At 37.5% G+C, this 27,988-nt stretch overlaps 1 protein-coding gene across 1 annotated transcript in view; it reads right to left on the bottom strand.

The window, feature by feature from the left end:
- Positions 1-24,659, bottom strand: part of FBXW8 (F-box and WD repeat domain containing 8) — a 527,093-nt gene extending 502,434 nt beyond the window's left edge. The window contains exon 1 of the mRNA XM_053701689.1: positions 24,181-24,659. Within this exon, the coding sequence (XP_053557664.1) occupies positions 24,181-24,555 (375 nt within the window). The 5' untranslated portion in view covers positions 24,556-24,659. The remainder of the gene's footprint in view (positions 1-24,180) is intronic.
- Positions 24,660-27,988: the final 3,329 nt, after the last annotated feature.

Genomic DNA, 27,988 nt, shown 5'->3' on the forward strand with positions numbered 1-27,988 from the left:
TGAATTTTTACTGCGCAAAAAAGCGCTAAAATAAGCCCCTCCCACTCATATTACAACAGTGGGGAAGCTCAGAAACTGTTTCTATGCAGAAAACAAAAATGGCCATGTGGTAAAAATCAAGCCCCAATAAGTTTTATCACCAAGTACCTCACAAAAAACGATTAACATGCCAGTAAACGTTTTAAACATACATTTAAAAGTTATGTATTATTATTTACAAGCCTGCTACCAGTCGCTTTTACTGCAGTTAAGGCTCATACATTATTTCAGTATTTACAGTATTTTCAGAGTCAATTCCATTCCTTAGAAAATACATTCAGTGCACACACACATCAGCCTGATACCAGTCGCTATCGCTGCATTTAAGGCTGAACTTACTTTACAATGGTATCAGCAGTATTTTCTCAGTCAATTCCATTCCTCAGAAAATAATTTACTGCACATACCTCTTTGTTGCAGGGGGACCCTGCATGCTATTCCCCTTCTCTGAAGTTACCTCACTTTTCCTCAGATGAGAACAGCCAGTGGGTCTTCGTTACGTCTGCTAAGACCATAGAAAAAAACCCAGGCAGATTCTTCCTCTAATGCTGCCTGAGAATAAACAGCACACTCCGGTGCCATTTAAAAATAACAAACTTTTGATTGTAGAAATAAACTAAGTTAAAAAACACCACAGATCTCTCACAGCTTCCTATCTGTTAGGCTGCAAGAGAATGACTGAGTATGATGGGTGAGGGGAGGAGCTATATAGCAAGCTCTGCTGGGTAAGTCTCTTGCAGTTTCCTGTTAGGAAGAGAAATATTCCATAAGTAATGGATGACCCGTGGACTGACTACACTTAACAGGAGAAAACACATTTTTTTTTAGCAGCAGTGTATTTATGATTATTTGACAATTCTATTTTTAAAACCATGCAGAAATGTTTCCTCCTCAATACACAAATGGTAGGTGCCCTTTTGGCAGATATGTATTTATATATATATATATATATATATATATATATATATATATATATATATATATATATATATATATATATATATATATATATATATATATATATATATATATATATATATATATATATATATATATATATATATATAATGCATGTCACACACTGTTGATTTAGGGGATGCAAGGTGCATAAATGTTTCCTCCTGTGAGTGTTTCTGTGGGTGTCTGTGTTTGTCTTTGTGCTTTTATTTGTGTCTCTATGAGTGTGTATGTGTTTTTTTTCTGTGGGAATCTCTGTGAGGATGGGTGTGTATGTCTTTGTGCATTTTCTGTGGATGTCTGTGAGGGTGTGTGCATATGTCTTTGAGCTTTTTCTATGGGTGTCTCTGTGAGGGTGTGTGTATGTTTTGTCTTTGTGTATTTTCCCTGGATGCCTCTGTGAGGGTGGGTGTGTATGTCTGTTTTCTGTGGATGTCTCTGTGAGGGTGTGTGTGTGTGTGTGTGTGTGTGTGTGTGTGTGTGTATGTATGTATGTATGTATGTATGACTGTGTTTTCTGTGGATGTCTCTGTGATGGTGTGTGTTTTCTGTGGGTGTCTCCGTGAGGGTGTGTGTATGTCTTTGTGTGTTTTCTGTGGGTGTCTCTGTGTGTGTGTGTGTCTTTGTGTGTTTTCTGAGGCTGTCTCTGTCAGTGTTTCCTTGGGTGTATGTGTAAGTTTGAGTTTGTCTGTGTGTGTGTGTCCATTGTCTGTTCCTTTTTAGGACATTTTGGCCTTACTACTGATTATTCACATCTTTCTACAGACTTTGAGACTAATGAGACCTTTACGGAAGTCAATCCACCATATAACCTTTAAATTATTGTTTAGGCAGTTCAGGGCCCTTCCTTTCAGCCACTGCATGCTGTTGGCATCTTCCTTTACAAAAAGATAATAAGAACTCCATATTTTGTTTTCTAAATCTCCTTTTTTTACAAAGCTGAAGTCTACCTCATTACTTGTCAGATCAATGTAAACAAGTGCTGAGTGTCTATTTGGGTGTCTGTGTCTGAGTGTGTTTCTTTGCGTGTCTGCTAGAGTGTCTATATGTGAATCCTTATGTGTGTGTGTGTGTTTCAGTGTGTGAGTGTGTCTGTGTGTTTGTATGTTACTACCTTTACAACATTTCCAAGTTTAAATAGACACTTAAGAATAAAGTGCATATATACGTTTTAGTCACTTGGTCAAAAATTGCTTATGTCAAAGGGGGGGGGGGGGGCTGATCAATGGTTAAGTCAGGGGCCCCAAAATTTCTAGTGGCGGCCCTGCACACACATATATCTTCTTTTTTTTCCCCTAGTGGTGTATGGCAGGGATGTCTATCTCATTTGAGTCGCAGGCCATTTTACATACAAGTGCAACTCACGTGGGCCACACACTGCCTACATATCTTTCATTACTAAACAAAGCTTGTGTTCTGTAACTCCTGAGTAACTTACCCTGGCTTGATGAAATGTGCTCTAATGTTTTTAAGAAGGTGACACAAGCGTTCCATCTGGTTGCTCTCCCACGGAGTCAGCGCTTACACATGTGCATAGTATCACATTTCCTCTGCATTATAAACAATAGATCACAATGCTGTCAACATAGCAATCCACGGTTTACATAGTGATAGACATATAGCTGTTGTGATAGCTGCTGAGAATCTATTTACCCCAATCAATAGCTAAGGACCTAGAACTCACGACTATCCAAGTAAATGCCAGGGTGCATGTTAAAAGTCATATACAAATCAAAATCCATGAACAGCACTCTCCAGTCTTATGCAACCACCTTCTTATTTTATTAGTAATAAATATATATATATATTTAAATATAAAGTATGTGATTTTAGTTATAGAGAAAATTATGAAAAGGAATAGGCAAAAATGATGCATAAATTCAGTGCTGCCATAGTAATGAACACATATAAAGAAGAGCTGCATGTGTCAAATAAATCGTTATGCACATCTGTGTTTGCCTTTTTTTTTTTTTTTTTTTTTTTTTTTTTTTTAAACGTGGCTCATTAAAGAAGCCAGTTTGACACCCCTGGTGTAAAGTAAAACACAGTATGTACTTAACAAAATGTAGTATAGCTTGATATATAAAGTGCACACTCAGAACATATTATGTGAGTGTGCTATAACTGTTAAAAAACAGTATGTAATGAGAGCAACAAGTGCACCCAGAGGCAGTGCTTCTTGAATGGTGTGCAGACCTAGCTGACAGCAATGTTGGCTGTATTATGCTGAAGCCTTGTGCCTTACTTTAACTGTAATCCCATTCGTCATCTATTCATACTGGAGTTAACTATGCACTTATGACACAGCACTATGCTGCTACTTTGTGGATTGCGGAAGCAATGCACAGCTCTACCACTATAAGAAAAAGAAAAATGTAGTCCTTGCTCCAAGTCATTGACAAAAAATATTAAAAAGAACAAAGTCCAGTACTGATCCCTGGGAGACTCCGCTGATTACCTTTGTCCAATCTGAGTTTATGATCTGTTTACTACTACTCATTGCTCTTTTATCCAGTTATTTATCCATGAGTTAACATCTTCAGCTATCCTCAGTTCCTTAATTTTGTACATTATTCTCTCATGTGGCACTTTATCAAACGCCTTTGCAAAATCCAAGTATATTGCATAAACTCAATCTCCTTTATTTATATTTTTAGTTACTTTCTTGTATAATCTAATTAGATTAGTTTGATATTATCTATTTCTCATAAATCAGTTACATCAGAGGTTCCCAAACACTTTCTGGTCACCGCCCCCTTGGCTGAATAAACTCATTATCAGCGCCCTCCACCTTCTAAGTAAAAACTGTATTTAGAACAGCGGTTGTAAATAACTACATAATATAATTAAAAAGAGTAACAATTAAGCATTTATTAAATTTTTTTTAATTAAAAATTTTTAGTTTAAAGGGACAATGAACCCAATTTTTTTCTTTCGTGATTCAGATAGAGCATGCAATTTTAAGCAACTTTCTAATATACTTCTATTATCAAATTTTCTTAATTATTTTGGTATCTTTATTTGAAAAGCAAGAATGTAAGTTTAGATGCCGGACTATTTTTGGTGAACAACCTGGGTTGTTCTTGCTGATTGGTGGATTAATTTAACCGACCAATAAACAAGTGCTGTCCAGTGTAATGAACCAAAAAATAGCTTAGATGTCTTCTTTTTCAAATAAAGATAGCAAGAGAACGAAGAAAAATTGATAATAGGAGTAAATTATAAAGTTGCTTAAAATTGCATGTTCTATCTGAATCACGAAAGAAAAAATTTGGGTTCAGTGTCCCTTTAATTGATTAAAAATGGAGTCCTAAATCACCACATTTGAAAATATGTTTTTTTATTTCTTTGCCTGGAGTTGTAAAACTGCACCAATTAACAAAATCTATTGAAAATGTATTCTTACCAAAGTATTATCTAGTACTCACCACACGGGTTATATCCAGTGGTGAGATTCAGCCGGTTCTCACTAGTTCTTAAGAACCTGTTCCTAAAATTTAGAAAGTGTAAACAACCTGTTCCTAAAATTTAGAAAAAGTGTAAAGGTTGAAATATGGCAGCGCAAATTTACTAACGTTTTGTGTTATAGGGAAGTTAGATAACCTGTTAGCAAGAGACAGAAGACTAGGTAAAAACGACTCAGACAAGCACAGCAAGCCGTTGCTGCGTTTCCTGCATCTGCTCAATAATTGTAAAAAGTGGCGTTAATGTTAAAGGGACAGTCAACACCAGAATTTTTGTTGTTTAACCCCTTAAGGACCAAGGCCATTTTTCAATTTCTTTCCCTTAAGGACCAGGGCTATTTTTACATTTCTGCTGTGTTTGTGTTTAGCTGTAATTTTCCTAAATGGACTTTCTAAAGATATCATTATTTTCATCATATCTTATAATTTACTATTAAAAATATTATAAAATATGAGGAAAAAATGGAAAACACACTTTTTCTAACTTTGACCCCCAAAATCTGTTACACATCTACAACCACCAAAAAACAACCATGCTAAATAGTTTCAAAATTTTGTCCTGAGTTTAGAAATACCCAATGTTTACATGTTCTTTGCTTTTTTTGCAAGTTATAGGGCAATAAATACAAGTAGCACTTTGCTATTTCAAAACCACTTTTTTTCAAAATGAGCGCTAGTTACATTGGAACCCTGATATCTGTCAGGAATACCTGAATATCCCTTGACATGTATATATTTTTTTGGGGGGGAATGTGATTAGGATGTCAGGTGTCTGTGGAAACACTCAGACAAAACTAAAAAATCTGTGGCGCTGAAAAGACAGCTGAACTAGTCACTATATGGCTGCTCTTATTAAATCCCAAATGAAGGGGTATGGCAGATATATACAAATTTTATTGGTTACAATTAATAGATGTATATACTCAAATATCTACAGACACTATAAAAAAATGGAAGGTTAAAAAGTAAAGGTAAACTTGATTACAGGGGTAAAAGAGTACAAAATTCATATAAAAGATAACTAAACTACAATCATACAGAAATTTCGCTCCTAATTAAAATACAATACTGTAGTAAGCAGATGAGCAAAATAAATCAAAGAATAAAAAACAGTGTAGTATACAATTTAAAAAAATGCAAAACACAAATACAGATGAAACGTTTGATCCTTCATATGTTTAAAAGTCAATTAGTGTATTCCTCCAGCATTGCTCATCAATCCTAATGCAGGAGGATATATGAGACAAGAGAAATTGCTTGTCAAAAGCAGACCGATAATTCAAGTAAGGTAAGACACTTTAGTACTTACACCGGAAGGTGTCTGACAGCTCTCCTGGCACCGGTCTCAGTTGCTGTGTTCTATCTGTTTCCTCCTTTCACAGCCCGGTTACGATTTGGGTAGAGTGTTGGATCAGTGTCACAGTTCCCAGGGGTTTGTAGGCAGACAGTTCTGCTTGTATCAAAAAGTTTCAGCGCAAAAGTCTCTCCTAAGCGTGTATTGGCGCTTAGCTGTAATAACGCCAGTTGGCGTTCCAAGCACAGTCTGTACAGAGACAGCGTGTGTGGTCAGTGGATACGGATCCTCAGAAGGATCAAAAGAAAGAGCAACGCGTTTCGGCTAGCATGCCTTTGTCAAGCTCATACTTGCATGATTACAGAGGTGCCTTTTAAAGCTATTTGATTAGATGATAGGATGATAGGTAGATTAATTAATTGCTGCTAATTTATTAATTTCTTATTGAGTGTTTTCGCAATTCAGTAGCTATTTCTTTGACGAAAAAGATTATATAAAGAAAAAAGGGGGGGCGATCGTTACAATTCATATTGGTCTCATTTATATTGTATTGAATTGGTTATTTGTTGTTAAGAGGCACCTGTTTGTAATATGCTCACAATCTTCATTATTGAGATACACAAATTTCATATAGATTAAGGTACTTTAAAAGAGCAAATACACAAATTTCATATAGGTTATGATACTTTAAAAAGCAAAAATGGTACAGGCAATGTGGTGATTTTATCTGCATTACTTAAAACCTACATTGCTTGTGTTGAAGTGGAATAAACTTTTATTTTAGTATTCAGAAATTCCCAGTTTCTATATTTGGATTTTTTGTTATGAAGAGAACCAGAGGGGTACATGAATAAGGGATGGGGAAATGGTTAAGATTGATCATTTTATAAGGGATCTATGGAAAAATTGTATTTAATTGAGGAATTCATAAAAAGACTTGTGATAAAATGTGCATGAAAGATTCTGCAAAATAGATGAAAGAATTTTCGTTCAAAAAGTCGTGGAGGGATTTTATCATAGATAATCTATAAAGAATTCAGAAATGATCCATAAAAATTCATAAAAAAATCATAAAAAATTAATAAAATTCATTAAAAAATTCATTAATTATAGAGTGTTATATTTAATTTAGTAAATATAAGTGGCAGTTGGGTTAGTTCTTTGGTTATTATATAATTTAATAAACCCTTTTAGAGTGATAGATATTCTTAAAATATTATGTAATATTTCGACAAAAAAAGGGGGGGGGTGGAAAAAAGAGCAGACTCCACCCTGGTAGACCAAAAGGGATATTTACACTCAAATTTAAGAAAAAAAATCAACATTCTATCCAAAACAAGATAAGGGACATGCAATTGAAACATTCGAGAAGCTAATAACTAGGGATATAGAGAATATAAAAGAAGAGAAAATCAATAACACAAAAAACAACCTCACAAAAAAACAACTTGACACCATTAAAGAATTAGAAAACAATGAAATGATAGTGGTGAAGCCGGCGGACAAGGGAGGGGGTATTGTTATCCTTAACACACTAGATTACAATAAAATGTGTGAAGATATTCTATGTGACACCGCTACCTATAACAAACTAACATTAAATCCCACCACCAAATTTAACTTACAACTAAAAGAAATCTTAAATAAAGCAAATGAGGAGGGAATATTGAACAAAAAATAAATGAAATATCTACACATAAAAACACCAAAAATTCCACTACTATATTGTCTCCCGAAGATACACAAGTCATTAACAACACCACCAGGAAGGCCAATAATATCAGGGATCAACTCCATCACTTCCAACATTTCAGAATATATTGATGGATACTTGCAAAAGTACGTAAAATAACTACTGTCCTTTTTAAAAGATTCCACAGAAATGCTAAAAATTCTAGATAAGATTAAATGGGAAGACAATTATCTCTTTGCCACATGTGATGTATCCTCACGTTATACCTGCATTGCACATAACGATGGTTTAAAAGCAGTACAATACTATCTAGACAAAGATGAGACAATAAAAATTGAACAAAAAAATTTATACTAGAGGGTATCAATTTTATACTTACCCACAACTATTTCAATTATAATAATGAATTCTACATACAAAAATGTGGGACTGCCATGGGGACCAGATTTGCCCCAAGTTATGCGAACTTATTTATGGGATTATGGGAAAAAGAGTTTCTAGAATCCAGCATACTTGCGGCAAATCTGGTCCTGTACAAACGCTATATCGATGATATAGTACTTATTTGGAGGGGATCACAAGAGGACTTTGCACAATTCATCTTAGAAATGAATACCAATAACAAAAACTTAAAATTTACCAGCGAAATAAGCAATGAAAAAATTAACTTTTTAGATCTCAATATATACATAAACAATAATATCATAAATACAAGAACTTATTTCAAATCCGTGGACGCAAATAATTTTATACATCAGACAAGCTGTCACCACCAAACCTGGAAAAAAAACATTCCCAAGGGACAGCTATTACGTATCAGAAAAAACTGCAGCAATGACACTGATTATGAGATACAGGCAGAAGTCTTGAAGGAGAAATTCATAGAGAGAGGCTATAAGGATAAAGACATTACAGAAATAAAAAATGAGTTAAAAACAAAGAATAGGAAAGAGCTATTAACCACAAAAAAGAAGGAGAATATTATGCACAATGAGAAAAAATAATTCTTTGTTCCATTCATCACTAAATATAGTCAAAACAAACATTTGGTTGAAAAAATTATAAAAAAACATTGGTCGGTCCTAAAAAGTGATGAGCTAATTGGGGAATTACTGCCAAATTACCCAAAAATAATATATAAAAAATCCCGTAATCTAAAAACAATTTTGGCACCGACTGAAATGAAAAAGAAAAACAACAGGGACCATGACCTAATGGGCAAAATAATTAATGGATATTTCCCTTGCTTAACATGCAAGGCCTGCAAGCATGCAGTAAAAACAAAAGAGATAAAATCTAACGCCACAGGGAAAAAATACAAAATTAAACAACAAAAACGATGCTCAGATAGAAATGTAGTATATCTACTTGAGTGCGTTTGCGGCCTTCAATATGTAGGAGAATCGGAAAGACCCCTCCCTGAGGGACCGCATCAGGGAACATATTCTCTCAATAGAAAATTTCAATCTAGAAAGGAACAAAGAACTCCCAATCCCAAAACACTTCTCTAGCTGCAATAACGCGAACCCTAAATGTTTAAAATATACTGGAATAGCAAAGGTACAAAAGAATTGGAGAGGCATGGATATACATAACAGCCTATTAAAACTAGAAGGAAAGTGGATTTTTGAAAAAAAATCCCTAACCCCAAATGGTCTAAATCAAGAATTCGATTTAGGATGTTTTTTAATTGACTAATCCTTAATATATAACCCACTCCAAATAGGAGTATTAACCAGACACTAAAACATCACATACCTTCAATAAGAATATTTATATACCTTCTATGAGAATATTTAGCAGATAGCAATATACTACTTATAAACGTCACGATACGCCAATAGTGCACACATTGTCGAATTTGTTTTTTCGAACTAGTGGACATATGTGCTCACCATATGCGGTGATGACACTTGAAAATTGCTTTAACTGAGTAAACTTAGAAATACATTGAATTAGGAATACTGTACAACATACATCATTGCTTCTTCTTGTGATCTCCTCTAGGATTAATATTTGCCTATAACACACACTGTTCAATAAAACATAATTTATGCTTACCTGATAAATTCCTTTCTTCTGTAGTGTGATCAGTCCACGGGTCATCATTACTTCTGGGGATATTACTCCTCCCCAACAGGAAGTGCAAGAGGATTCACCCAGCAGAGCTGCATATAGCTCCTCCCCTCTACGTCACTCCCAGTCATTCGACCAAGGACCAACGAGAAAGGAAAAGCCAAGGGTGAAGTGGTGACTGGAGTATAAATTAAAAAATATTTACCTGCCTTAAAAACAGGGCGGGCCGTGGACTGATCACACTACAGAAGAAAGGAATTTATCAGGTAATAAATTATGTTATCAGGGCATAAATTATGTTTTCTTCTGTTAAGTGTGATCAGTCCACGGGTCATCATTACTTCTGGGATACCAATACCAAAGCAAAAGTACACGGATGACGGGAGGGATAGGCAGGCTCTTTATACAGAAGGAACCACTGCCTGAAGAACCTTTCTCCCAAAAATAGCCTCAGATGAAGCAAAAGTGTCAAATTTGTAAAATTTGGAAAAAGTATGAAGCGAAGACCAAGTTGCAGCCTTGCAAATCTGTTCAACAGAGGCCTCATTCTTGAAGGCCCAAGTGGAAGCCACAGCTCTAGTAGAATGAGCTGTAATTCTTTCAGGAGGCTGCTGTCCAGCAGTCTCATAAGCTAAACGAATTATGCTACGAAGCCAAAAAGAAAGAGAGGTAGCGGAAGCTTTTTGACCTCTCCTCTGCCCAGAGTAAATGACAAACAGAGAAGACGTTTGTCGAAATTCCTTAGTTGCCTGTAAGTAAAATTTTAGAGCACGGACTACATCCAGGTTGTGCAGTAGACGTTCCTTCTTTGAAGAAGGATTTGGGCATAAAGAAGGAACAACAATCTCTTGATTGATATTCCTGTTAGTAACTACCTTAGGTAAGAACCCAGGTTTAGTACGCAGGACTACCTTATCCGAATGAAAAATCAAATAAGGAGAATCACAATGTAAGGCTGATAATTCAGAGACTCTTCGAGCCGAGGAAATAGCCATTAAAAATAGAACTTCCCAAGATAACAACTTTATATCAATGGAATGAAGGGGTTCAAACGGAACGCCCTGTAAAACATTAAGAACAAGGTTTAAACTCCATGGTGGAGCAACAGTTTTAAACACAGGCTTAATTCTGGCCAAAGCCTGACAAAAAGCCTGGACGTCAGGAACTTCTGACAGACGTTTGTGTAACAGAATGGACAGAGCTGAGATCTGTCCCTTTAATGAACTAGCAGATAAACCCTTTTCTAAACCTTCTTGTAGAAAAGACAATATCCTAGGAATCCTAACCTTACTCCAAGAGTAACCTTTGGATTCACACCAATATAGGTATTTACGCCATATCTTATGGTAAATCTTTCTGGTAACAGGTTTCCTAGCCTGTATTAAGGTATCAATAACTGACTCAGAAAATCCACGTCTTGATAAAATCAAGCGTTCAATTTCCAAGCAGTCAGCTTCAGAGAAGTTAGATTTTGATGTTTGAAGGGACCCTGTATCAGAAGGTCCTGTTTCAGAGGTAGAGACCAAGGTGGACAGGATGACATGTCCACCAGGTCTGCATACCAAGTCCTGCGTGGCCACGCAGGTGCTATTAGAATCACTGATGCTCTCTCTTGTTTGATTCTGGCAATCAATCGAGGAAGCAACGGGAAGGGTGGAAACACGTAAGCCATCCTGAAGTCCCAAGGTGCTGTCAGAGCATCTATCAGGACTGCTCCTGGATCCCTGGATCTGGACCCGTAACGAGGAAGCTTGGCGTTCTGTCGAGACGCCATGAGATCTATCTCTGGCTTGCCCCAACGTCGAAGTATTTGGGCAAAGACCTCCGGATGAAGTTCCCACTCCCCCGGATGAAAAGTCTGACGACTTAAGAAATCCGCCTCCCAGTTCTCCACTCCCGGGATGTGGATTGCTGACAGGTGGCAAGAGTGAGACTCTGCCCAGCAAATTATCTTTGATACTTCCATCATAGCTAGGGAGCTTCTTGTCCCTCCCTGATGGTTGATGTAAGCTACAGTCGTGATGTTGTCCGACTGAAACCTGATGAACCCCAGAGTTGTCAACTGGGGCCAAGCCAGGAGGGCATTGAGAACTGCTCTCAATTCCAGAATGTTTATTGGCAGGAGACTCTCCTCCTGACTCCATTGTCCCTGAGCCTTCAGAGAATTCCAGACGGCACCCCAACCTAGAAGGCTGGCGTCTGTTGTTACAATTGTCCAGTCTGGTCTGCTGAATGGCATCCCCCTGGACAGATGTGGCCGAGAAAGCCACCATAGAAGAGAATTTCTGGTCTCTTGATCCAGATTCAGAGAAGGGGATAAGTCTGAGTAATCCCCATTCCACTGACTTAGCATGCACAGTTGCAGTGGTCTGAGGTGTAAGCGTGCAAAGGGTACTATGTCCATTGCCGCTACCATTAAGCCGATTACCTCCATGCATTGAGCCACTGACGGGTGTTGAATGGAATGAAGGGTGCGGCAAGCACTTTGAAGTCTTGTTAGCCTGTCCTCTGTCAGGTAAATCTTCATTTCTACAGAATCTATAAGAGTCCCCAGGAAGGGAACTCTTGTGAGTGGAACGAGTGAACTTTTCTTTTCGTTCACCTTCCATCCATGTGACCTTAGAAATGCCAGCACTAACTCTGTATGAGACTTGGCAGTTTGAAAGCTTGAAGCTTGTATCAGAATGTCGTCTAGGTATGGAGCTACCGAGATTCCCCGCGGTCTTAGTACCGCCAGAAGAGCACCCAGAACCTTTGTGAAGATTCTTGGAGCTGTAGCCAATCCGAATGGAAGAACCACAAACTGGTAATGCCTGTCTAGGAAGGCAAACCTTAGGTACCGATAATGATCTTTGTGAATCGGTATGTGAAGGTAAGCATCTTTTAAATCTACAGTGGTCATGTATTGACCCTCTTGGATCATAGGTAAAATTGTCCGAATAGTCTCCATCTTGAATGATGGAACTCTTAGGAATTTGTTTAGGATCTTTAAGTCCAGGATTGGTCTGAAAGTTCCCTCTTTTTTGGGAACCACAAACAGATTTGAGTAAAACCCCTGTCCCTGTTCCGATCGTGGAACTGGATGGATTACTCCCATTAACAAGAGCTCTTGTACGCAGCGTAGAAACGCCTCTTTCTTTGTCTGGATTGTTGACAATCTTGACAGATGAAATCTCTCTCTTGGAGGAGAGTATTTGAAGTCCAGAAGGTATCCCTGAGATATTATCTCTAGCGCCCAGGGATCCTGAACATCTCTTGCCCAAGCCTGGGCGAAGAGAGAAAGTCTGCCCCCCACTAGATCCGATCCCGGATCGGGGGCCCTCAATTCATGCTGTTTTAGGGGCAGCAGCAGGTTTCCTAGTCTGCTTGCCCTTGTTCCAGGACTGGTTAGGTTTCCAGCCTTGTCTGTAGCGAGCAACAGCTCCTTCCTGTTTTGGTGCAGAGGAAGTTGATGCTGCTCCTGCTTTGAAATTACGAAAGGAACGAAAATTAGACTGTCTAGTCTTGGCTTTGGCTTTGTCCTGAGGCAGGGCATGGCCTTTACCTCCTGTAATGTCAGCGATAATCTCTTTCAACCCGGGCCCGAATAAGGTCTGCCCTTTGAAAGGTATATTAAGCAATTTAGACTTAGAAGTAACATCAGCTGACCAGGATTTTAGCCACAGCGCCCTGCGTGCCTGAATGGCGAATCCTGAATTCTTCGCCGTAAGTTTAGTAAGATGTACTACGGCCTCCGAAATGAATGAATTAGCTAGTTTAAGGACTCTAAGCCTGTCCGTAATGTCGTCCAGAGTAGCTGAACCAATGTTCTCTTCCAGAGACTCAATCCAGAATGCCGCTGCAGCCGTGATCGGCGCAATGCATGCAAGGGGTTGCAATATAAAACCTTGTTGAACAAACATTTTCTTAAGGTAACCCTCTAACTTTTTATCCATTGGATCTGAAAAAGCACAGCTATCCTCCACCGGGATAGTGGTACGCTTAGCTAAGGTAGAAACTGCTCCCTCCACCTTAGGGACCGTTTGCCATAAGTCCCTTGTGGTGGCGTCTATTGGAAACATTTTTCTAAATATCGGAGGGGGTGAGAACGGCACACCGGGTCTATCCCACTCCTTAGTAACAATTTCAGTAAGTCTCTTAGGTATAGGAAAAACCTCAGTACTCGTCGGTACCGCAAAATATTTATCCAACCTACACATTTTCTCTGGTATTGCAACTGTGTTACAATCATTCAGAGCCGCTAACACCTCCCCTAGTAATACACAGAGGTTTTCCAGTTTAAATTTAAAATTTGAAATATCTGAATCCAGTCTGTTTGGATCAGAACCGTCACCCACAGAATGAAGTTCTCCGTCCTCATGTTCTGCCACCTGTGACGCAGTGTCTGACATGGCCCTAATATTATCAGCGCACTCTGTTCTCACCCCAGAGTGATCACGCTTACCTCTTAGTTCTGGTAATTTAGCCAAAACCTCAGTCATAACAGTAGCCATATCCTGTAATGTGATTTGTAATGGCCGCCCAGATGTACTCGGCGCTACAATATCACGCACCTCCCTCTGAGCGGGAGATGTAGGTACTGACACGTGAGGCGAGTTAGTCGGCATAACTCTCCCCTCGTTGTTTGGTGAAATTTGTTCAATTTGTACAGATTGACTTTTATTTAAAGTAGCATCAATACAGTTAGTACATAAATTTCTATTGGGCTCCACTTTGGCATTGCAACAAATGACACAGGTATCATCCTCTGAATCAGACATGTTTAACACACTAGCAAATAAACTTGCAACTTGGAAATACAATTCAATTAGAATAATATTAAAACGTACTGTGCCTTTAAGAAGCACAGAAGATCTATGACAGTTGAAAATTAATAAATTGAAACAGTTATAGCCTCAATCCTTGTAAACAACACAACTTTAGCAAAGGTTTAATCCCATTAGCAAAGATAACAAATTCTGAAAGCAGGAAACAAATTACAGAAAAAACGTTTTTTATCTCAGTCAAACTATAATTCTCACAGCTCTGCTGAGAGAAATTACCTCCCTCAAAATAAGTTTTGAAGACCCCTGAGCTCTGTAGAGATGAACCGGATCATGCAGGGAATACAATGAGTTGCTGACTGAAATATATGATGCATAGTAAAAGCGCCAAAAAACGGCCCCTCCCCCTCACAACACAGCAGTGAGGGAGAACAGAAACTGTCAGAAAAACAGATTAAGCAACTGCCAAGTGGAAAAATAGTGCCCAAACATTTATTCACACAGTACCTCAGCAAATGAAAACGATTTTACATTCCAGCAAAAACGTTAAACATAATCTCTAGTTATTAAACAGCTTTATGTATTTCTTACAGTGTAATTCTAGTGAAGTACCATTCCCCAGAATACTGAAGTGTAAAGTATACATACATGACATTATATCGGTATGGCAGGATTTTCTCATCAATTCCATTGTCAGAAAATAAAAACTGCTACATACCTCTATGCAGATTCATCTGCCCGCTGTCCCCTGATCTGAAGTTTACCTCACTCCTCAGATGGCCGAGAACAGCAATATGATCTTAACTACTCCGGCTAAAATCATAGCAAAACTCTGGTAGATTCTTCTTCAAACTCTGCCAGAGAGGTAATAACACACTCCGGTGCTATTTTAAAATAACAAACTTTTGATTGAAGATATAAAACTAAGTATAATCACCATAGTCCTCTCACACATCCTATCTAGTCGTTGGGTGCAAGAGAATGACTGGGAGTGACGTAGAGGGGAGGAGCTATATGCAGCTCTGCTGGGTGAATCCTCTTGCACTTCCTGTTGGGGAGGAGTAATATCCCCAGAAGTAATGATGACCCGTGGACTGATCACACTTAACAGAAGAAATAATGTTATAATTGCCTATAACACACACTGCCCAATAGATAATGAGTCTAACAACTTCAATTGTATTTGTCCCCCCCCTTTTTTTGTCGAAATATTACATAATATTTTAAGAATATCTATCACTCTAAAAGGGTTTATTAAATTATATAATAACCAAAGAACTAACCCAACTGCCACTTCTATTTACTGAATTAAATATAACACTCTATAATTAATGAATTTTTTAATGAATTTTATTAATTTTTTATGATTTTTTTTATGAATTTTTATGGATCATTTCTGAATTCTTTATAGATTATCTATGATAAAATCCCTCCACGACTTTTTGAACGAAAATTCTTTCATCTATTTTGCAGAATCTTTCATGCACATTTTATCACAAGTCTTTTTATGAATTCCTCAATTAAATACAATTTTTCCATAGATCCCTTATAAAATGATCAATCATAACCATTTCCCCATCCCTTATTCATGTACCCCTCTGGTTCTCTTCATAACAAAAAAATCCAAATATAGAAACTGGGAATTTCTGAATACTAAAATAAAAGTTTATTCCACTTCAACACAAGCAATGTAGGTTTTAAGTAATGCAGATAAAATCACCACATTGCCTGTACCATTTTTTGCTTTTTAAAGTATCATAACCTATATGAAATTTGTGTATTTGCTCTTTTAAAGTACCTTAATCTATATGAAATTTGTGTATTTGCTCTTTTAAAGTACCTTAATCTATATGAAATTTGTGTATCTCAATAATGAAGATTGTGAGCATATTACAAACAGGTGCCTCTTAACAACAAATAACCAATTCAATACAATATAAATGAGACCAATATGAATTGTAACGATCGCCCCCCCTTTTTTCTTTATATAATCTTTTTCGTCAAAGAAATAGCTACTGAATTGCGAAAACACTCAATAAGAAATTAATAAATTAGCAGCAATTAATTAATCTACCTATCATCCTATCATCTAATCAAACATAGCTTTAAAAGGCACCTCTGTAATCATGCAAGTATGAGCTTGACAAAGGCATGCTAGCCGAAATGCGTTGCTCTTTCTTTTGATCCTTCTGAGGATCCGTATCCACTGACCACACACGCTGTCTCTGTACAGACTGTGCTTGGAACGCCAACTGGCGTTATTACAGCTAAGCGCCAATACACGCTTAGGAGAGACTTTTGCGCTGAAACCTTTTGATACAAGCAGAACTGTCTGCCTACAAACCCCTGGGAACTGTGACACTGATCCAACACTCTACCCAAATCGTAACCGGGCTGTGAAAGGAGGAAACAGATAGAACACAGCAACTGAGACCGGTGCCAGGAGAGCTGTCAAACACCTTCCGGTGTAAGTACTAAAGTGTCTTACCTTACTTGAATTATCGGTCTGCTTTTGACAAGCAATTTCTCTTGTCTCATATATCCTCCTGCATTAGGATTGATGAGCAATGCTGGAGGAATACACTAATTGACTTTTAAACATATGAAGGATCAAACGTTTCATCTGTATTTGTGTTTTGCATTTTTTTAAATTGTATACTACACTGTTTTTTATTCTTTGATTTATTTTGCTCATCTGCTTACTACAGTATTGTATTTTAATTAGGAGCGAAATTTCTGTATGATTGTAGTTTAGTTATCTTTTATATGAATTTTGTACTCTTTTACCCCTGTAATCAAGTTTACCTTTACTTTTTAACCTTCCATTTTTTATAGTGTCTGTAGATATTTGAGTCTACACATCTATTAATTGTAACCAATAAAATTTGTATATATCTGCCATACCCCTTATATTCATTTGGGATTTAATAAGAGCAGCCATATAGTGACTAGTTCAGCTGTCTTTTCAGCGCCACAGATTTTTTAGTTTTGTCTGAGTGTTTCCACAGACACCTGACATCCTAATCACATTCCCCCATAGATTCTTGAAGGTGTTTTTTAGGAGATAATCACCTGTATCTGTAGGCCTCTAATCACTCTGTTTTGTTTGCGCATTCTATCCACACACAGCATATATTTTTTTTTAGAAGACATCCCAAAGTATTGATCTAGGCCCATCTTGGTATATTTCATGCTACCTTTTCACCGCTAAATGTGATCAAATTAAAAAAAACGTAAAATATTTCACAATTTTAGGTTTCTCACTGAAATTATTTACAAATAACTTGTGCAATTATGGCATAAATGGTTGAAAATGCTTCTCTGGGATCCCCTTTGTTTAGAAATAGCAGACATATATGGCTTTGGCGTTGCTTTTTGGTAATTATAGGGCCGCTAAATGCTGCTGCGCACCACACATGTATTATGCCCAGCAGTGCAGGGGTTAATTAGGTAGCTTGTAGGGAGCTTGCAAGGTTAATTTAAGCTTTAGCATAGAGATCAGCCTCCCACCTGACACATCACACCCCAGGATCCCTCCCAAACAGCTCTCTTCCCTCCCCCATCCCACAATTGTCCCCGCCATCTTAAGTACTGGCAGAAAGTCTGCCAGTACTAAAATAAAAGGTATATTTTAAAAAAAAAAAAATATATTTATAGCATATTTACATATGCTGCTGTATAGGATCCCCCCTTAGCCCCCAATCTCCCTGATCTCCCCCAAACAGCTCTCTAACCCTCCCCCCTCTACCTTACTGGGAGCCATCTTGAGTACTGGCAAGTTAAAAAATGTTATTGCAGGATGCCTCGACATCGAGGCATCACTGCAATAACTGTAAAGCGGCTGGAAGCGATCAGGATCGCTTCCAGCCGCTTTAATCTCCAAAGTCGTACAGGGTACGTCGCTGGTCTTTAAAGACAAGGTTGTGTGTGACGTACCCTGTACGACTCGTGTCGTTAAGGGGTTAAAAAGAAAGATAATCCCTTTATTACCCATTTCCCAATTTTGCATAACCAACACAGTTATAATAATACACGTTTTACCTCTGTGATTATCTTGTATCTAAGCCTCTGCAAACTGACCCCTTGTTTCAGTCCTTTTGACAGACATGCAGTTTAGCCAATCAGTGCTCAGTCCTAGGTCACTTTACGTGCATGAGCTTAATGTTATCTATATGAAACATGTGAACTAATGCCCTCTAGTGGTCAAAATTATTCAGATTAGAGGCAGTCTTCAAGGTCTAAGAAATTAGCATATGAACCTCCTAGTTTTAGCTTTCAACTAAGAATACCAAGAGAACAAAGCAAAATTGGTGATAAAAGTAAATTGGGAAGTTGTTTAAAATTGCATGCCCTATTTAAAACATGAAAGTTTTTTTTGGACTTGACTGTCCCTTTAACAATGCAAGCTAATATATAGGGGTCGATTTATCAAGCTATGGCGGACAGTGGCGTACATACTCGCCCCTGTCTGCCGCAGCTCGCCTCTGGCGGCTTAATTCCGCTGCCGGAATTCAGCATTGCACAAGAACGCAATTTTGTGCTCTTGTGCAAAGCCGCCCCCTGCCTGAGAACAGCCAATCACGCATGGGCAAGAGCTGTCAATCTCCCCGGTCAGACGAGACCGGGGAGATAGAAATTTGCCACCTAAGAGGTGGCAAAGAGTTTAGGGAAGCAGCGGTCTGATGACCGCTTCTTCATAAATACGGACTACAGGTTCTCTTGAGAGAACCTGCAGTCGTAGGGGGCGAAGCCTTTGATAAATTGACCCCATAGAGGTAGTAAAACGACAAATCTGAATTTACGGGTGTGACGAACCAGGGTTATCCAACCCTGTGCTAGTCACTTATTTGGCACAGAAAGGATTATCAGACCCCTTCTACTGTCACTAATATATCACAATCTAGCCACACCAAGCCAGCTTGTGATTTAGTTCAGTGGGTGCAAGGGTTAACACCACTCTCCAGTCTGTACTAGACTTAAAACAAATGCCCCAAACTCCCCTTCAATGCCACCCACACCAAACTAACTATAATATCTAGCTCAAAAACTGACACAACTTATGATTTATTAAAGGGAAAATCCTAAGGAAAAACCCAGACTTACACATTAACTCTCTGAATACAATTTAGCAGAAAATAACCTAAGTTATACAGTTCTAATATTCCAGTCTCTTTCAGTAACGTGGTTTAATTATTAGACAAAGGCCAACACGTAATAAAGGAATTATTTATTATGCACAATGAATTATTAATAAAAAGTTGTTACAAATACAATTACACACAGCAAACAGTTTTTAAAATAAAAAAGGAGAAAAACAGATTGAATACTTAACGAGTCTTTGGAATCTGTTACCAGAGAGATGGCATGAAGCAATTGGGTCCTTACTCTGTGTTGTCACAGCCTCCCTTCTAAGAATGACAATCTTATAGTTAAAAATAAGATTATACCTATTTTCCAGAGATCAAGTTGCGTGACCACACCCTCCTGGGCAGGCTAAGAAACCCCCCTGTCTTTATGACCTTCAATAAACTAAGTCTTTGCCTAAAATTATAGAACCCATTATAATTTCTGCTAGGTAAATCTATTTTCAGATATACTGACCGGTAATCTCTTAGTTTCATTGGGAGAATCAATTTGATAAAAAATATGACAGGGTTGTCATATTTCCCTTAATTTAATGTCATAACAGTTTTAAACACATATATACATTATACCCATGTCCCTTTATTGACCTTATCAGTTTCTGTGACTGAGGCCCTGTTTGGAATCATGCCCACTGCTGACAATCTGAGCCATAAAAGGTCCCCCCTGTGTGAGCATTTATGAGGCTTCTGGCACTTCAAAGAAAACACAAACAGACAGTTCTTCTTGAAAAACAAATCTTTTTTAGCTCACAGGCTAAACAGAATTAACCCCTTAGCAGCTAAATCCTGAGGTATTCGTGACAACGGGCGACAGGGGTATCAGCAGTTGCGCTGAAACCTACGCCGCATATGTAATCTCGCCCCTTGTGTTTCCAATTCTTTATTTTAAACCCAGTAAAGAGGGATGCTTTTGCTGTATCCCTTATAAGTTGCTCCAGACACAGATCTGAAAAAACTCACTCCAGAGCTGGGCTGCGAGCATACAAGTGGGTTAAAAGACAAATAAAAAAAAAACAATGGTGCTTTCAATGCACTTAAAAAGGACTGTAAAGTCAAAATTAAAAACTTTCATAATTCGGATAGAGCATGCAATTTTAAACAACTTTCCAACTTACTTCTGTTATCAAATTTTCTTTGTTCTCTTGGTATCTTTCATTGAAGAGTAAAACTAGGCAGGCTCATAAGAGCTCAGGCGTGTGCATGTGTCTTTAGTACTCTATGGCAGCAGTGTTTTGCAACATTGTAATACAAAGCTACAAATAAGTTATAACATTGCAAAACACTGCTACCATAGGGTACTAAAGACACGGGCACACTCCTGAGCCTAACTAATTTTACTTTTCAAAAAAAAGATTCCAAGAGAACAAAGCAAATTTGACATCAAAAGTAAATTTGAAAGTTGTTTAAAATTGCATGCTCTATATGAATCATGAAAGTTTAAATTTGACTTTTACTGTCCCTTTAATCTAATTATGTCAAATATATAACAGGCTACTAAACCTAGAGTTTATAGTCCTTTTAATGAAGGGTAACACCCACTTGTGTGGAGGGAAGTGTTTTGGTTGTAGCTGCTTTACCTATTAGAGGGATTGCGCTACTAAAATTGTTACTGTGCCCCCGACACTAAAGGCTAAACTATATTGTATTTCTAAACTCAACATCTTAAAGAAGCAACAGAAAATTATGTTACCATATACAAAGGTTTTTGTTATGACTTCCATATATAAAGTGAATTACTTTTTTTTTTTTAAAAACTACAAGTTTCTAAATTTACAACTGGAATGTGAACTAGGCCTAAATCTATCAGGACTCTGTTAGAAGGGCTATATAGATCTCATATAGTACATCAATGTTAAAAAGAAGGAACAGGAGTCCCATAAGCACCCCTGACCTAATGTTTGGGTGTCTGATAAACTATATCAGACACGTGACCCAAACATTAGGCCAGGGATGCTTATGAGACTCCTGTTCCCTCTATCAGATATAGGGTAGCACAGACAAGGATAGTGGACAAGATAGGTAATATTTCCAGAGTGTTAGGTCCACCTCATTAGCATGCTTGAGATGCTGGAAATTGTATTGAATTGCAAAGGTAGAAAATCAGGAAAAATTAAATGAACTCAGAATTACCAGTATTAGGCTTACATTTATTATTTCTATAATTATTACTATGATATCACTACTTCCATACTCATACGATCCTCCACTTATTTCTCTGACCTACTGATAGTTTTACAGTGCTTTTTCTTGTTGTAACCCAAAATAAACATTTTCTAGAATATGAAATGATTTCTAGAAACCTATAAAATAAAACACACAAAATAATAATTGGCCATGCTTTCCATTTTATGGCACCCACCAATCAAGAAGAAATGGGTAAGAACCCAAAGTCCCAATTTTTTCAGGAGGATATAATTACAAAATATCCTTTTCCTGCCTGATACTATTCTTATGTAAAAAGCAATGAACCAAAAACATAAATATTATGATGTAATGGATTTCTGTTCAATGCCGAATGATGAAGTAGGCAGACTATCTTGATGTGCAGATCTTGTCAGAGCCAAATTTCTTCTTGTGAATGTGAAGCACACTAAAATCTAGATTTACACAATTTTTTAGTGTACTTCACTTTCACAAGAAGAAATTTGTCTCCGAAAAGATCCTAACATCACAAAAGTCAGCCAACTTTCACATTCGGCATTGAAAAAAAATGCTGAATACAGAAATCTAACGGATGGATGCTTGGTTAGAGTTGTGTAGGGGAGTGAGCCACTATAAATAGAAGGAATATTAAAGGGACATTAAACACTAAATACATTTTATAAGCATATTATTGAGGTTATTCCACGCCTCTTTCTAATCATAGGTGCCGCCATTATGAAATCTAGTTTCTACTGCTTTCCAGTGCTAACTTTTTTTCACATGTGCAGCGACTCTCGAGATAACTAATGTGTAACCTAGGTTCTTTAATGTTGGCACAAATAAGTAGAGGGGTGCATGAAATGTATTTAGTGTTTAATGTCCCTTTAAAAACCTCTTGCTTTTGTGTAAAACGTTTGGCTGTCCCATGCATCTTAGGTCAAAAATGTCCTACACCTGTTATATGACTTGCAGCATATGAAGGAAAACCTAATTTACAGAATATGATCAAAACTTTACCAGAAACTATACTGACACCTGCAAGGGCTGCCCTCATTGAATAACCTTAAAAAAAAGAATTTCTTCCTACGAGTGGCAAGATAGAATTTAATGAAGCTTGCTGGAAAGGGAAACTTTGCAAAGTTAGCGGGGCTCACTTTAAAATTAAATCCTGCAGCCAATGCTGATCATATTATTCTGCTATCAAAGTATAATACTTTACAATCACCTAATTTTTCATATACATGTGTTTTTCTATTGGGCAATAATTGTTTTGCTTATCCAAAAGAAAAGAAAAAAAACACAACTAGGTTTTTGTTCTTTTTTAGTGCCACTATCACCCCACCATAAGCCACACAGGAGGGAATGAGACTCCATTTTGCTTTCTAATAAGGGGTCCAATTCAATCCTACCTAATGTATTTAATGCATGGTGTTTTTTTAACTATGTTTACAAAATATCTTCTATTAAGAGTTAGCACCTGTTATGTGATAATCTTAACACTGCAAGTGACCTTCCATGCATACACTTCTGAGAATGTAAAGTTTCATCAATTAGTGCCTGGTTTTTAAAAATACTATTAAAAACAGGGGCACTTTCATTGATGAAACTTTACATTGCACCGTATTTGTAGAAATACTTACCTTTTACTTCTCCAAAGCCGGATCGCCGATCCCCTGCCTGCTTCTTCCTGCTGTACTTACACAGCAATGAGGAAACTGGCTTCCTCCAATCACAGCAAGGCATCACGAGAATGACGCTCTGGGGGGGAAGCCAGTTTCGTTATTTCTGGCGTAAGTACAGAGGAGCTGATGTGGGGGATCGGCGATCTGGCTTTGGAGAAGTAAAAGGTAAGTATTTCTACAAATATGGTGCAATGTAAACTTTCATCAATAAAAGTGCACCTATTTTTAATAGTATTTTTAAAAACCGGGCACAAATTGATTAAACTTTACATTCACTTTAAGGATATGAAACCCACATTTTGCCTTCACGATTCAGACAGAGCATGCAATTTTTAGCAACTTTCTAATCTACTCCTATTAACAATTTTTATTTGATCTCTTGGTATCTTTATTTGAAAAGCAGGAATGTAAGTTTAGGAGCCGAACCATTTTTGGTTCAGCACCTGGTAGCGCTTGATGATTAGTGGCTAAATGTAGCCATGTAGCAATCAGCAAGCAATACACAGCGTGCTGAACCAGAAATGGGCCGGCAAATTAGCTTACATTCCTGCTTTTTCAAATAAAGATACCAAGAAAACAAATACAAATTGTAATAGGAGTAAATATGAAAGTTGCTTTAAATTGCATGCTTTAGCTGAATCATGAAAAAAAATGTGGGTTTAATATCCCTTAAAACTCTTGCAGGTTGTACTGAAAATTCTCAATGTATTAATAGAATGATAGGTCTGTCTTCTTTCTCCTAAAAATCACTTGTGGCTCCTTAAAATAATATATTTTACATGCACCCTGGCTGGAATATGCTTTTTTTTATAGAACAAATTAACTGCACTTTTGAAACATAACACTGTATAGACAACTCGAACCTACGTTATACATTTACCAAATCACTTATAAGTAGGTACATAGTGACACGGCTGAACAGTTACCAAATCACAGATGAGCTGGTCAACCAAGCTGTTTCCTGCTGCTCTAGCAGGGAAGCTGGAAATCGGTTTGTCAGTCAAAGGAATACAGCAGGGCCTCTCAACATCCCGAGGTGTGCATTTGGGCTTATCCTCCAACAATCTCTCTGCCAGCTCCAGGTACCCATTGTCCACCTCCTCCACTTCCCTCTGAGGTGACCCAGGAAGACGTCTCCACGCCCGTTCCTCACACACATCCTCATTATCAGACCCTTCTCCAGAGCGTCTCCGCTTCACAGAGACCCCGTGCTCGGATCTTTCTGTGACCTCGCGAATCTCGGCCTCCCAGCGGCGGCGGAACTCCTCAAGAGAAATATCCAGTGCCATGTCAAGGAGCATACGGTGAAAGTCAACGAGGATAGCACCATTACATCCCGGAGCGTACCTCTGCAAAAACCTTATGCCCACGATTAAACCAGTCCTGTTGTCAAGGAAACGCAGCACCCAGATACCCTTTGGTAGTACCACTGTGCATCTGTAGTAAGAGCCCGGCTCCAAAATAACTCGGTAAAGATGGTTCCTACATTGCAAGTGTTATTCAAGCTGTACATTACTGACTTTTAATGTGACAATTTGTAAACACATTAAAGATTAATTTCTTTGCGTATACTGTACACATATTTAAAATTAAAGTACTTTACGCATTAAAAACAGCAGAGCTCGGAAACAAACTGCAAGCGCTTTCAGTGAAAAGGCTTTTAAAAAAATCTACGAACTACACGAGTAGGTGACAGGAAGTAATTATTTTCTTTATTGGTGGTGGGGTAAGCCACTGAGTTATAGATTGTCTTCCTTTTTATTTATAGTCACCATGATACTATATACCGATTTTTATAGAATATTTGTTTTTAATAATAATGTCATGTTATGTGGTGGTTTGCAGTTGTAGAGTTGAGCCCCGCACACAACTCAAAAAATATTTCTTTCATGATTCAGATAGAGAATACAATTTTAAACATTCACATTTACTTCTATTATCTAATTTGCTTCATTCTTTAGATATCCCTTGTTGAAGAAATAGCAATGCACATGGGTGAGCCAATAACAAGAGGCATCTATGTGCAGCCACCAATCAGCAGATACTGAGCATATCTAGATATGCTTTTCAACCAAGTATATTACGAGAATGAAGCAAACAGAAGTAAATCAGAAAACTGTTTAAAATAGCATGCTCTTTATAAATCATGAAAGAAAGATTTTGGCTAGAATGTCCCTTTAAAGTGAAGGTAAAGTTAGAATTTTTTTTTACAGTATTCAATTTTGTAGCTTATAAAATACGGAGTCGCTGAGGTTTTATTTTTCCCTACCATTCCATTTAAAACTCCTCCCATAAGCCATTTCTGGTATTGTGACGTATAGTGCGGTCCCACCCGCTCCTGTGCACGGCGACTATAAGAACTGCGCATGCGCATAAACTCGCTGACGGTCAACAATGCACATGCAGTGATCCCGTCTTGTAATAAGCCTTCTACATAACCCAATATGAAATATAAAATTTGCATTGAGCATGCGCGAAACGGGGCCACGCTTGCCTTCCAAGTGTGAGCAAAAAAAGCTAATGCTCGCGCATAGCGTACAAGACAGGGATGACATCAAATGACGGCTAGAAAGTCAATTGACTGGTGAAAAAACATGACCAGCATGTTAAAAAAAAAAAAAAAAAAACGGGTTGAATTTCGATATTCCAAGATGCAAAATAAAAACGGCAATAACACGGGATAAAAGTAAAATTAGAAATTTTAATGAATGAAAGTGCCTTTTATTTGTGCTTATATGTATAGGATTTGATTCAAATAGAGCAAAGTTTACCTTCACTTTAAATGCTTTAGACTTGAAATTGAGTATGTTTGTTTTTTGCGGGAGTGTTTCATATGGTAATTAACCATCACTCCTTCCCTAAATAAATACATAAATATACAGCGCCATGAAGAATTTCTGGCTAGATGCACTAGATACAAGTTTGCCCCCTACCTACAAAAAAAAATATTAAATAAAGTGTAAGCGAGGTGACAGTTTTTTTTTGCATATCTGAGTGTAGTTTATTTTGTGCTCAGTGGTGATGATATGGATTTAAAGGGACACTCAAGTCAAGTCAAATTAAACTGTCATGATTCAGATAGAGCAGGCAATTTTAAACATCTTTTCAATTTACTTCAATTAACAAAATGTGTACAGTCTTTTTATATTTACACTTTTTTATTCACAAGCTCCTACTGAGCATGTGCAAGAATTCACAGAATATATATATGCATTTGTGATTGGCTAATGGCTGTCACATGACACAGGAAGAGTGGAAATAGACATAACTTTGAAATTTGTCAGAAAAAAAATATACTACTCATTTGAAGCTCAGACTAAGTTCCATTGCATTGTCTTTTTATCATGCATTTGTTGATTATGCAAATCCACTGTATTTACTGGTCCTTTAACCACTTTGCCACTGGTCTGCAGTTTGAGACCAGTAGAGCAAAAACTCTGCTCCCTGGCTATAAAGCTCTAGTAAGTGATTTGTTCCTATGCTGTTTGTGGAACAATGGGCTCATACAAAAGAAATAAGGGCCTTATTCTCTAAAGCTCTCTGGTCTCGCAAGAGTTTATTCAGTAGTCACTGTGCGTACACACTAAGAACATTCTTTAGCACACACTATTCTACTGGTTGAGTGGGTGACAAGACTTTCAGGGATAAAACATTATTCTGGTTGGTGTTATTGGTCCAGGTGCTGGAATCTGCAAAATATGCATAAACAGGCAGTCATTTTTTTAAATCTTATTGTGGGTGTTTTAAACGGGTTCCCAGACAGAATACTAACGGACAGAATGCTGAAGCGTGTTCCGAGTTCGGCCGAGGGCAGATACGCTTCAGAGTGCTCTGTTCTAATCAGAGCCTTGGGTGCCGCAACTGCCTCTGGGAACCTAACCATGCGTCCCACCCACACGTCTTGTGGTTCTCTGTCTGGATAATTATCTATCTATAAAATCTATCTTGTGGCAAGACTGTTATCCGACGGCCACTTGTCTGTCAGAATATTATCCGTCGGACAAATGTCTGTTGGATAACAGTCCGGCCACGTTTAAACGCACTACAGTATTAGTATTTTGTTGTTTTTAATTGTTTTGTTGTTTGTTTGTTTTTCAAACATTTGCTTTAAAAAAAAATCCAGAATGGCCCACAAATTTAAAGGGCTGTGCTATTTACTTGGAAGCACCAGGTCTCTTCTGCATGTTGTAACTTTTATTTACAATGTCAGCTGGTTATATAAAAGCTACCTATATTGTAAATTCTTAACTGCTCACGTGAAAGCTCACAACTACAAATATTAAATGAACACTGAAGGGGGAAAAATAATAATGTTGATAAAATTGCTAAAAATTATTGCATGAAATATTTAAAGGAACACAAAACCCCAATCCCAGTAGAACATTACTGCCCAGGAATGTACCTAGGTTGTCTTTTCAACAAATGATACCAAGAAAACAAATTACCTTAAATTAATACAAGTAAATTGGAACATTGTTTAAGACTGTATGTTGTTGTTGTTTAAGACTGTATCTGAATCAAGAAAAAAAACATTTTAGGTTTCATCTTCCTTTAATAAAAGTTGTTTAAATATAAAGGGATATAAAACACTTTTGGGATTGTAATATACCATTTAAATTATATGGAGTAAAGAACATTTGCTATTTTATTTCATTATTTACTTTGCCCCCTTTTCCTGCAATCTAACTATGAAATGTGTTTTCTAGTTCCCATGAGAATTGGAAGTTTGTACTG

The sequence above is a fragment of the Bombina bombina genome, chromosome 2 (assembly GCF_027579735.1).
Source record: "Bombina bombina isolate aBomBom1 chromosome 2, aBomBom1.pri, whole genome shotgun sequence".
Classification (NCBI taxonomy): domain Eukaryota; kingdom Metazoa; phylum Chordata; class Amphibia; order Anura; family Bombinatoridae; genus Bombina; species Bombina bombina.